The sequence below is a fragment of the Aplidium turbinatum genome, chromosome 2 (assembly GCF_918807975.1).
Source record: "Aplidium turbinatum chromosome 2, kaAplTurb1.1, whole genome shotgun sequence".
NCBI lineage: Eukaryota > Metazoa > Chordata > Ascidiacea > Aplousobranchia > Polyclinidae > Aplidium > Aplidium turbinatum.
The window spans coordinates 56,784,502-56,797,801 of NC_137473.1; the positions used below are offsets into that span (position 1 = coordinate 56,784,502).

General features: G+C 40.3%; 1 protein-coding gene across 3 annotated transcripts in view; it reads left to right on the plus strand.

Annotated features, from left to right (window-relative positions):
- LOC145787989 (mitochondrial adenyl nucleotide antiporter SLC25A24-like) overlaps positions 1 to 13,300 on the plus strand; it is a 63,232-nt gene that overhangs the window by 11,360 nt on the left and 38,572 nt on the right. For 2 of the 3 annotated variants that reach the window (XM_082599832.1, XM_082599837.1), the window contains exons 2-4: positions 5,506 to 5,755; positions 11,295 to 11,421; positions 11,728 to 11,815. In XM_082599832.1, coding sequence (XP_082455958.1) covers positions 5,506 to 5,755; positions 11,295 to 11,421; positions 11,728 to 11,815 — 465 coding nt within the window. Of the gene's footprint in view, positions 1 to 4,373; positions 4,756 to 5,505; positions 5,756 to 11,294; positions 11,422 to 11,727; positions 11,816 to 13,300 lie in introns of those variants that run through there. The other variant, XM_082599843.1, reaches the window with a different exon arrangement.

Below are 13,300 nucleotides of genomic sequence, written 5' to 3' on the forward strand. Positions count from 1 at the left end.
AATTTTCAAATTTAATGATTTTTTGTCAATTCTAAACTTTATGCACTTGTTGAGCAATATGCAAAGCTCACGAGACAAAACAGCGGAAGGAGATCTTTTAAGAGATCAATTTTTTTATTTTTACATATAGGATATAATCGTTCTTATTACGCAACATTCCATGATCGTTGAAGTCGATGTCAAAGCTTAGCGGCCGCATAAAACAATGATTTCAGGTTAGCTAGGTCATAATAGCGGTAAGAGACGTCGTTAATGCAAGCAATATCTGCGACCAAGACCATTAAACACCTTTTCTTTTATCGGTTTTCGATTTAATTCTCACACATTGCGAACAAAACAATGCGTTCGGTTCTGTTGAAACATGATTGATCTCACAGCGGGAAGACCTTATTGAAAATAGCGCTTCTAATTTAGCTGGTTTACTTGATATTGCAGTGAGTAGTTACGTGACTATTCCAGCAGCGTAAGTTACTCTACCATTTACTTTGAAATTTCCTTACCTTATTATGAGAAAGTCATACGATCAGCTGCTGTTTTGCGGGCAAGAGCAACGTAGGCTATTTTTCTCTTTCGGCATTCTTTAAGTCCGTTTAAATGATCTAACTCTCTTTCGCGAAGTGGTTTATCTTTGAAATACCACTTGTAATAACCATTTTTGTTGCCCCTCAACCATAAGTTTACCGGGGGCGCCGCCCCCCGGCCCCCCCGGAAGTCGGCGCGTATGCCCATTTTGTCATAGTGGGGGGACCCAATATGACCTAAGACCTTGTGTGGACTTTGGTAATAACCAATAGACTTATAGGCTTACTATTGTACAGCAATAATACAACTTTAGAACACATAACATAATTTAACATAAAAATTGGAAATTTGAAAATTCACTTTATCGTACGATTACTCTTTGCCAAATCATAGAGCTCACTTTGCTGATTAAAATGAACCCAAACACTTGTATGTTAGGATGAACCGTTTTCGAAACACAGCCATTTTAAGTTTAGGCTTTTATGACAAAATCGCCAAAACTTTTGGGGGCTTGGGGCACCCCTAAACATTAATATTTTTCAAAAATATTTTACACAAGTTATTTTTTCTGGAAATGGAAACTTTTGGCAGGGTAGCCCATATCATTTTCAAAAATTGATTTTTTTTGAACCACCCTACTGTCAGTGTTGGGCGCGATAACTCATTTTTCAGTTAAGCGATAACGATAATCGATTAACGAAAAATGCCTAAAGCGATAACGATAAACGATAAATCAAAAAAAAGTTAAGCGATAACGATAAACGATAAATTATCGCCGATAATGTCCGATAGCGATAATTTTTTTTTTTGTTGATTAGCGCTGCCCCATCCCATGCAGCACGAACTGTTTTTATCAACATGACGAAAAATCGAACATAATGTACTGTAAAGGGACAAAAACATTTTGTAAGTTATGCATGAATAGAATCGCAACAGCGGCAGTAGGTATCGAATCTTCAACCTCTTGATCCAGAATCAAACCACTGAGGTAACCGCCGTGCTTATAATTATACCTTCAGATACAGTGGCGTATTTAGAAAGTTTGTTAGGGAGGGGCCAAGACATTGTGTCAGTCAGCCGCATAGCGGCTAACTCAGCGGCTGGAGGCCAATAGGGGTAGTCTCAACGGTAGTACATGGAAAACTCAAATTTGGTGAAAATGGTTGTTAATTGTTTCAAATTTTTTCTACTTGGGTAAAAATTAGACTTGTTTGATCCTTTAAATAGGGGGAGTATGCTATACCAAAATGTCATATGATGCGTCAGAATGGGGGGAGAGGGTTAGTTGAAGCCGTCAGATAGGAGGGGAGGGGGTCCAAAATCAAGAGCGAATCCGTAGAAGTAAGTTACTGTTCCAATCAATGAACCAACAAAAGATATCAAACACTTCAGAACATAAACAATAAGTTAGTCCTTCCGACCTCGAATAGCCTACCTTTTGAACATTCTCGGCGATTCGCAATGACAATTTACAGTTTAATGCGATGGGTGCGCTTGGCAAATATATCAAGGACTGCATCATACTCGAGTATAATATCCTTGTTTAAATACATCTGAGCTAGACCATCCAAACGTGGCTCGGTCATGGTCGTGCGGTAATAATTTTGCAGGTAGGCTACTTTAGTGAACTGAAACATCGCTCATTGGAGGCAGTTGTAACTGGAAGCGTAGCAAAGATTCGAAGTAATTTATGGATAATTGCCGAGTTATTCAACAGCTTGACACGCATCCACAAAAGTCGAATGTATTTTATCCACAGAAACTGCAAGCCAATTCGCTCTTAGTAATTTAATAGTACAGTAGCTGCAAAGCAATTGCTTGGTTCAACATCCAGCATTTGATGGTAGGCATGGTAGAAGTCGAAAATCTCGTCGATCGGGCAGTTCTCATCTTCATGAATCAATGAAGGCAGATATATCATGTGCTGACTTTAAAAGCTAGCGAGCAGTGCTCATTGGATCTCTCGTGAATTTGTGCCATGCAATTGTCAAGAAAAGGAAGAAAAACTGTTTGTTTGAAATAGATCTCCGCGGTTTCAGCTGGAATGTTAGGTCAATGTTGCTGTCTAGGTGCTCTCCGCGGCATTCGGATTTCTTCGCCAAAAACTGAGCAAGTCTTGCCAAAAAGTTTGTGAAAAAGCCTATTATCGCCCCTTAGGTTTTGTGACACAGTTGCGCAGGATGAATCACCCAAGCAATTATGTCTTGTGCTACAACTTTTTTTTGCAAAATTTATGATTTTTTTTACCTGATCATTATAGGGGAGGCCATCACCCCTTATCCTCCCCCCTAAATACGCTACTGTTCAGATACCAGTTGGATGCTTTTATCAATTGAGTTACACTGCCGCTGACGTGCAGTAGGCAAAATAATTAAATCAAATGAAAATACCATAAAAAATTCCAAACTTTGTATTTTGCTTTCTGCTTCAAAGGCTGTTTACAGCAAAGTCAGCAATAATTGAAAAAATTCTGAAAAACGCAAAATGCTTGAAAATTTATCAGTAATCTTAAGCGTTATTGGTAGTAAAATTGTGCATACTGTGAAATTCATCAAGCTTGTCAAATTAGTCGTGTTTGTTCAAGAACAATAACATAATTATCGTAATTTACTGATAATTTCAGATAAATTTTTCTGTTTTCTTTGTGAACACCATCATTAAAGCAATGGCAGAAAGCTGAGTTGTTGAGATAAGAATTACAATATAAGGCACTGTATTAGTGGGATTAAAATATTTGATTGAGCGTTGGCTATGTCGCATAGGTAAATCGTCGTCGTATCCAGGCTTACGCCAGGTGGTTGAAGATTTAGATTAAGTGGACGGGAAGGCAAGGAAGCCAATCTTCATGTCCACCTTCAGGCATGCCTTTAAGTGTCCTGCGAAAGACAGTGCAAAGTAGTTGATGTTGCATGCATTTCATTGCATTGCAATTTGCAACTCTAAAAATGGTTGTGTTGTCAGGGCCTTCGCTGCAGGGGGCATGTCCCTCCCATGACAACGACCTGAGCACACACACTTCAGGCACTGAAGAAGAACTGGTTATAATTTTAGTTTCATGAACTATAGGTGGCTAGTAAAAATATTACTTTTCATGTTCTTTCCACTTGTGTGTTGATCCGAAATAAAATTTATCGGCGATTAATTATCGGCGATAATCAAATATTGCCTTTGGCGATAACGATAAACGATGACTGAAAAAATAATTAAGCGATAACGATAAGCGATAAAAATTTATCGCCGATAATCATCGCCGATAAATTATCGCCGATAATGCCCATCACTGCCTACTGTATTTCTGTTATTTTGATATGAAAGATAAAAAAAATTCACTGCACCTTATTGCACACATAATACTACATTTTCACTGTAAACGAGTAGGTTTGATACCGTAGCTGTACAATTAGGGATGCATAATACAGAATATCGAATCTTAGAGGTTCGAATCTCAATGTATTCGAATCACATTTGCAGTTTCTTTTCGGATATCAGGATTCGAAAATAAATCTGTTAAATGAACAGTGTGCGACGTTGACCAAATGTAAAGTTGATATTTTCCATCTTGCACGCCGACTTTTTTTCATGAGACTGTTTGTTCCAAACGCCTTTTTTCTTGCTTCATAGGGTTCGCCTAGTTATCAGAACTACAGACACGCAGTGCGTTTCTGTGTGACCGTATGATGATGCATCGTATGATGCTTGATTTATCATATTATGTTATATATTACTCTATTTGACATGTGATACTATTACTAATACAATTTAAAATAATGTACAAATATTTTTGCTTTTTGTTCAATATTATTTGGAAAAAATTGCCGCGTAATTTCAGAATAGATTCGAAATTCTGGATTCGAAATTAAGTATTCTAGAATATTCTAGAATAGCCACTAGCCAGGTATTCTGTATTGTGCATCCCTATAGTACAATGTATGATAAGATACTCTACTGATATCTAAACAAATCTTTTTATAAACATAATGATATAGTTGTATTTGTTGTTGTATTGGTGCCTAGCTTATGGTACCGGTACATGCTCAAAATTCCATTTCATCAAAACATCCACTTGAGCACATGATGTCATTGTTGAGTGGCCCTCTGCCTTTTGTAACTATACAGTTCAGTTGTTTTTTATTTCTGACCATCATATCAAAAACAATACACGTCAACATAGCAAAGGTCGAGAAAAGGGTGGAAGCGACAAAACGCAAACGTTAAAACGTGCTTGTGACCGAAGTAAGTTACAGTTACACGCAAGTGTTGCTTATTTAGAACAGCACATTGATGTATTGTATGTCAATGATGTGTTGTTTTGCTTTTTAAAATCGTGTTTTATTGCAGATTTTTAAACTTTGTGAATGGTTATGATGTGAATTTGATTGGGCAAGATATAGGTGCAACCAATTTCGTCCTAAGAAAAGATCGAGAAAAAAAAAGCAGCAGAGCCGAAGTCGCTGATCGGAATTGCCGAAACAGTTGACCACGCTAAGCATCTTGAAAAATAAAAGTTGATAAACCGGACCTCACTTTCGGGTTAAGATTATCAAATTAGGGTTTGGGTTAGTCACACTTATTTTGTGGTGGCCCATGAAAGTTCAATGATTTATTTAAGTGGAAAATTTTTAAATGTTTGCGGTAACTCCGATCAGCGACATTGGCTTTGTTCTATTTTTTTCTCAATTTTTTCAAGTGACAAAATCAGGAGGATGGAATTGGTTGCATCCACAAGATATAGACAATTTAGCTTCATTTCTATCAAAATAATTAGTCACGGTCAGTGTTGATGAATCCATGATTTTTTATCAATTAGAATTCTGCATTCCAAGGTTTTGTAGTTTAGGACAGCAACAGCTTAATGTGAGCTTATACTTTGTTCATTTGTTGCATATCTTAATTAGCTACTTCTTTAGCATAGGCAATGATGAGTTGCCATTTTAATAAATCCATGTTTTGGACTTTCACTAATTTCATTTTTTATGTAAACAGACACTACAAAACAATTGGATCATCGGATTTGCAACTTTGCAGTTTAAATTTTAATGACTTGACTCTTCTTGAGGTCCATCAAGCTATGGGAGTGGAAGACTCCTCACAGGGGATTTCCCCTAATAAAGAGGCATATTATCGTGAAATATTTAACAAACTTGATGTTGATAATGATGGAAGGATCGACGTTGACGAATTGAAACAAGCTTATGGCAAGATGGGGTTGCTCCAAGTGCCGGGCCAGGCAGAGGTTAGAGATGAAGGTCTAATTTTAGTAGCGTAGGCCAGGGGTCCGCAAATAGTGGGTCGCGACCCAAACTTGGGTCGCGAGACCATCCACAGTGGGTCGTAAAACGGTTAAAAATTACCATAAATATAACTTGTATGGCAAAAATAAATAGGCTACAATCATAAAGTTTTTGATGTGCTGAGTTTTGTACAATTTGGTAATTTAGGCTACAAGAAAATTTATACTTTCGATTGCATTATAGGCTACAGTAATTAAGCCCACGGTTATATAGCCTGGAAGACACCTTGAGGCAGGGCATGAAAACTCTCTCAGCTTATCTCCAGAACTGGCGACTGAAACCCAGCGAAACCAAAACATTGGCAACAGCTTTCCACCTACACAATCGGGAAGCTGATCGTGAGCTACAATGGAAAACTTCTGTCCTTCTGCCACGAACCAAAATATCTTGGGGTGGCACTAGACAGATCGTACACATATCGCCAACATTTGGTGTCACTGCGCAAGAAAATGACATCCCGCGCTGCACTACTCAAGCGCCTGGCAGGTTCCAGCTGGGGGGTGAGTGCTGACACTTGCGTATAGCAGCCTTAGCCCTTGTCTACTCTTCAGCAGAGTACTGTGAACCTGTTTGGTACTGCAGTGCTCACTGCCATAACACCGACACTGCCATAAACAGCGCCCTGCGCACAGTGACCGGATGCCTGCGTCCAACACCATTGAACAATTTTGCCATTCTCGCTGGCATCCAACCTGCTGAGCTTCGTCGCGAAGAAGCCACTCTGTTTCTTGGCCGACCGGCACTAGAGCCTAACCATCTTCTCCACCACAAGATATCTGCTCCCCCAAACCAGCACCCCAGTCGACTGAAATCAAGACACCCATTCGTGCCAGTCGCTCAATTTCTGATCAACGAAGCAGATGAACTTCATCTCTGCGGCTACTTGGGCGGACTATAAATGGAATTATGAAGGAAAGTTAAGTACCACTAGACTCCATTCGTTCATCCCCGACGCCGACACATGCTCCATTGGCCTGACACTACAAAGACAAGCATGAGAGCGCCTCAACCGTCTTCGTACGGGTGTCGGATTTTTCCGCTCATCCATGCACCAATGGGGAATCGGCCTCTTTCTCCTCCTGTGATTGTGGTGCCGAGGAACAGACTACAGACCACATCATCAATGATTGTACCATCTCCAAACCATCTAACAGAGTGGAAGGTCTGCGTGTGATGGATGATGAAACTATAAAGACTGATGGCTGCTCTCTATAGTAGCCTTCCAGTGTAGTCCGGGAATATCTTGAGTCAGGGGTGGTAAAAGGATTGAGTAGACCCTCGGCCCAAGAGGCTTGCACGACGAAGCACAAGGTTAACAGGTCCACCCGCTTATTAAGCCTAATTTGGTCCATTCCGGAATTACTGAAGGTATAGAAGTGGTAGAAAATTGTCCCCTGCTTAATAAGCCAAAATCGTCCGGTCCCGATGTGGCCTTAATAAGCGGGGACCACCGTATTGGAATTGATATTAATTTGCAAAGTGTTTTGCGCATTCCGAAACGTTTGGGTCGCGAAGATTTCGAACGATTGCTTTTTGGGTCGCACCAAAAGTATTTGCGGACCCCTGGCGTAGGCTATCGTAAATGTGTTTCCTTCTGGTATGCTTTTATGTAATGTTTATCAGCAAGTTTTATTACTTGAATGCATGAACAGTTGTCTTGCTAATAATTTACTTCAAGAGATTCATATTAGTGGTTCACACCTTTACCTGGTTAACCTTTACTATTTATAAGCTAATTCCGTTGAATAAACAGATGCCGCTGTGGTATTTTAAAGTTCTTCTAAAAAGGCTTTAAACTCCAAACATTAGCAGACCGTTGGAATGCCTCTCACCCCTTGAGAAAATCCTGCGTATGCTACTATCTGCAGTATTATCATCAAGCACAGTTTGTGGAAATAGACTTTACTGGGAATAGCACCTAAATGACCGCCTGGGCGCCGCACCTTAATATCCTAATGCCACAGTGCATGCATCTTTTTAGCAGCACCTAACTGTCAGCACCTAAAAGTGCTCTGATAGTTGGCCAGGCAAGGCTTGTGTATTTTTTGTTGTTGTCAAATTTCGAAATTGTTTGACCCAGAGATTTATTGTATATATATGTATAGCCAATAACCATTCCTCCTAGTTTGATCAAGCACAACAATATTTCAATATGATCACTCAGGTACAAACATTTCAAGTGAACCAGTTTAGGTGCAAACAGATTTGGATGCCAAAACCTTATTCAGACTGACAGAGTTTGTTGCATTCTTTGGGTGACAATAGTGTATACTGTATGTGTATTAGGGAGGGCCGTCGGAAACAGATTGCTTAGCAACTTGAGTTTCTTAGGAGGTTCGTCGAGTAAATGGCGAAATCGAAAACAATTTTTTAATTGGAACGCCAGGAAGATGGCGCACAACCAGGGGCGAGTTTAGCTGACAGGGGCTCGGGACACCCTTAGACCGGGGGGGCCGTGCAAAAAAATTTTTGCGCCTAGGGCGCGAAAAACTTTACAAAATAACTTGAAAGTCACCCACACGGTTGCTAATGCCTTTACGCCAAGCTCAGTCGCCACCCTGTGACTAAAATTAACCTTGAAAAAGAAGGCATTTTGCAGAAACTTCAAAGGCTGAGAGAAAATAATGATAATAACACAAAATCACATTTTTCACGTCGAGAGGCCCTTCAAAAGGTTGTCCCAGGGCAAATGCACCCTCTGCCCCCCTTAAATCCGGGCTTGTGTGGAACATGGTCCAAATAATCAGTAAATCACCCCATTTCATGGATATTACCCCCCACCAGTGGTGACGTTCTCCGCAAAAGCGCCCTAGTGAAAAAAATAAAAGCATGAAGAATAAGGACACCGGAGATTAAAAGAAGGAAATGGAGCTGCACGAATTGGCGGAAGCAGTGTTGACTAAAAAAGTATCTACGATTTCGCCACAGAGGCGATTGTTACGTATGAGGGAGTGATCAAGAAGATCTTGAAGGAATGGGCCATGGTTAAGATGAAGAAAAAAATCCCCACGGCGAGAAAGAAGGCTGAATGGAAAACTTCATTGAATGCCAGTCTTTGCCCCCACACGCTTTTCGACGTCGTTGACGACAAATTGCTGTAATCACCCGAAGTTGATTTCGTTATCGACCAGCATGGAGCACGCATTGGTTTCATTAGAAACGTCGATTGGGAGGCGTAAAATATGAAAAGAAGAGGGACGAGGGAAGGAGCAACTGCTTTCGCGAGAAAACGTGTGAAGAACGCAAAGATTGTACTCACGACTCGGATGACTACAACACAGAAGAAACTCCCCGCTGAAATTCCCAAGTCGAGCAGCAGCTGCCCTCGCAACCGCAACATTGCTGGACACAAAAGATGATTTCAATCCGACGATGATAGTCGACAAAAACAAGCTCGTTCGTGCACGAAAACTGCTCCGTTTTGAGACGAGTCACTTCGCTTCCAGTTCGCTCGACACAATAGTTGAAAGCCTTTACTTTGACGACAGAAAGGATAAAACCCTTAAACTGAATGGCATAACTAGCTATCGTCGAAAATAAATCGAAGCCCACTAGGCAACGAGATGCTGAAATTCCCAGGATCTGAATATATCGACCACGTTTCCATTCAAGGGTGTTCAACTGGGAAGACCATTGCCAAAACGATGTTGGCTGCTCTTGGCTGCGTCAAGGGACTAACGTGAAAGGCATTCGGGTCGTTGGATGCGACGGAACTGCCCTCAATGCAGGTATGCACAAGGAGCCATCACCACCATTGAGCAACATATTGGAAGTACGGTGCAATGATCGATTTGCCAGTTTCACCTCAATGAACTCCTGCTTCGGCATCTCTTCGGCGAGCTGGAAGGGAAATCATCAGGACCGCAAACCTTCAAAGGATTTATCGACCGTGTCGTCGTTAATGATAAGTGCAAAATGGGAGAACTTGCAGTCGTCGAGTTCGAGAAAATAAAATCCAATCTGACAGAAGTCGATGAGGTGATGGAATTAGTGGCGATCAAAAGTATCTGCTCGATGTGTTGGTCATCGAGAGAAGTCTGCCTCCAGAAAGCATTTGATTCCGTGATCCAGGAAAAACATGGTCATGCACGATGGCTTAATCTCGCTTCAAGGATATGCCGACTTTATATCTCGGAGCCAGAACCAACAGAGGCGCTGATAGAAATGACGACGTACATCGTTAAAGTTTACGCTCCCATCTGGTTTACTACCAAGCAAAACAAGAAGGTCACTTTGCTGCTCGGTCCTTCCTTCGGTTGGTTAAGCTGACTCGCTATCTGACAGGCCAATTAAAAAAGTCATCGACAGTGGCCTACAATCAAACGCCTTCGCTGCGCATTCGGAGAATGTAGTGTTGGCCCTTCTGCATGACGATTCTAAACCAATGCGTACCGGTAGCCTAAATCGGATCCAGAAAGCAAGAAATGAGTACACGGGTGGAATACGTCGCTACGAAATTCCTAAACTAGACTTTGAGTAGACAGATTTGACAACAAACTCGTTGCTCCGGTGGAACGAGCGGAAACTCATTGAGCTACTAATTCGACACGATTTCAGCATGGAACAGCTCACAGAGCTTTTCGTCGAGACCGATGTTCCTACATCGATTGACAGTTTTCCGTCCGGCACACAAGCAGTTGAGCGCGAAATCAAACTCGTCACCGAAGTAAGCGATGAAGCCATCGGCCATGACAACAGACATGAACTTGCTGACGCGAACTGCTGCTCGCTCACATCGTTCACGTTTTGAGTCAAAAAAAGATTACGTTCTGTGATTGTTTTCGTTGTTTTTCGTATTTTCTATTTTGTAATTATTTAATTTTTTTTTGGAAAAAAAATGTTTTTTTTACTTTTTTGGGTAATATTGACTTTTTTGTGCGGCGTCTTCCCACGCCCCGATCTAAAAAATATTTACAGATTATTTGTTTGTGACCTAAGCCTCCTATCTGAGCCGAGTTGCTAAGTTATTTGACAAAAAAAGTGCATTGACGGCCCTCCCTAATATGTATATACGGGTCTGCTACTGTTGGGTGAGTCCGATTCGGTGAGTTCCTAACCTCTAACCCCTAACTCATAACCCCTAACCCTAATACGACAATGATAATTAGGCTACAGTACCCAATAATTTAAAAAAAAAATTGAAAAAATCCCCCATTAAGGGATCGGACTCACCGAATTGGACTCACCGAAACGGGCCATTCCGGTATATACTGTTACAGTACTCGCATTTTGTTAGAGAATGATTGGTTGCTGAGAAAATTTGCAAATATATATAACAGTGAGAAGTTTGCACTGAATAGAACCGATCCAAAAATGGCAACTTGTAGAATTCCTTTAACTATTTTTATCTGCTTTCTTGATATTCAAATTTTTAGCACTGGTTTTTTAAATTTTTTGCAAAGGTGTACGTTTGGATTGAAGTGATATTTTTCCAGAAACGACATGCATTATAGGATCATGGATGGTTTCACATATTTTCAGAAATTTGTAAGCGCAAGTGACAAAAACAAAGACGGAGAGCTGGACGTGGCCGAATTCATTCGTTACCTCCATGAACATGAAATGAAACTGCGTCTAATGTTCAAACGGCTCGACAAGGACAAGGATGGTTTGTTTCATTTAATTCCTTCATTTGTTTGCTGAGTCAAGCTTTGACCGTCTAGAAATATTAACAAATATTAATACGTAAGAAACATTAATAGAAATATACGTAAGAAATATTAATAAGAAATAATAAGCCGTAAGAAATATTAATACAGGTAATCCGGTATCGACTTGATATGCTACCTTGCGTCCAATTTATACCACTTTGCACTTTATGTAATTGTCAATGTATAAAAAGCTTTGTCATGCTGCTTGGTAGAGTATTTACCAAGAGGTTGTTGCCAGTAGATACTTGTTGTTCTTGTTCAAGGTCGTTTGACCGCTGGAGAAATTGAGGAAGCTCTTCGAGCTGTTGGTGTCGAAGTAACTGAAGAAGAAGCGAAACAAATTACACAAAGGTTAGGTCTGTTGCTTCGTATCAGTAGATCCCAACCAGGGTGCCAGGATACCCATGATTTTATCACATCAGTCAGGGCATTCTTTGTCATACCCTATCCTATGTAATATTTCGTGGTCACCAATCTTTAGTGCGGCACCCTTGTATTGTTGTGGCTTGGTGATGTCTGTGCTGATTGTCGATTGTAGTTCAGTAGGTGCATGTTGTGAATGGAAAGGTTTTTGCCCATTTTGTCTGCTAAGGGAAGAGCGGTACAAGTTTCACACTGACTTCGAAATAATTAAATTTAAATAATTTGTTTTTTTAACATTCCGTTTCAAAATGGCGTTCAATCTCCAAGTAAAATTGAAGTGTTATTTTTAACTTCTCAAGGTGTTGCTATTAATCGCCTTTCCTGAGGGCAATACCGCGCAACAAGCGAACTTGCCTACTTTTCTTCACACTGCATTAGAGCTGAAACTGAAGTCATGTAGAGAAGCAATGAATAGCAACCATTTTTTACAGTCTTTGGTATGAAACGGTTGAGGTTGTAGTAAAACCATCCACAAATTCCTCTATTAGAGGAGTTTATCCCGATAAAATGCAGCTAGGTTGCAAACTGAAATCAAACTGAAAATAAACACCAGTAAAGCGACAAAGGAACTTAAGGCAACGTAGTAACAAAGCAATCACCAACAACATAAATTACAATGCAACGTAAAGCAATAACACGTCATTATTGCTTTACGTTGAGTGGAGTGAAATTCTTAAATACGTTGGTTGGGTGGACAACAATACGTACGTTGGGTGGTCAACAATAGGGTGGAGTGAAATTCTTAAATAAAAAAAGTGTAGTTCTTAAAACCCGACACATGGTCCAAAACCACCAAAAAAATTGATTTTAGGGGGGTTGCTACTTTCATTGTTCTGGTAACCGGCCACAAGATGGCCGGAGAGGCCCCAATTTCTGAAAATAACCATAACTCCTCAACCGATTACTCTAGAAACACGTGGTTGGTCTTAAAAGATGCAGAACTATCAAGTTTCTATATGTCCTAAAAGAAGGTTTTGGTCTAAAGCCACTAGAAAAAAAGTTATCTGAAAAAATCTATATTTTAGAGCAAGTGCTTCCAAAAGGCATTTTTAATGTATGTACACTGTACAGTGTACAGGGTGGTCCACAAAAATGTGGCACATTTCGTTTTTTCATAATTTCTACAAATCTGAAGATTTTTCAAAATCCTTTCAGCCGGAGATGGGTCATAGCTATAAGTTTTTGCCCTCAAAAGCACTTTTGAAAAAACGAATCGGTTTCTGAGTTATTTCAATATGTGATAATATGTTTGATCCATGCTCCTCGCTGCTGAATCATCGCTGCCACTCTCACATTGAAATTGTCCATTCCTCTCCCTAACATGTCCCTTGGAATTCTTCTAATTTCTCTTCTAATGTTTTCCTTCAGTCTGTCAATGGTATCAGGATTGTCCTGGTAAACTCTATCTTTCAG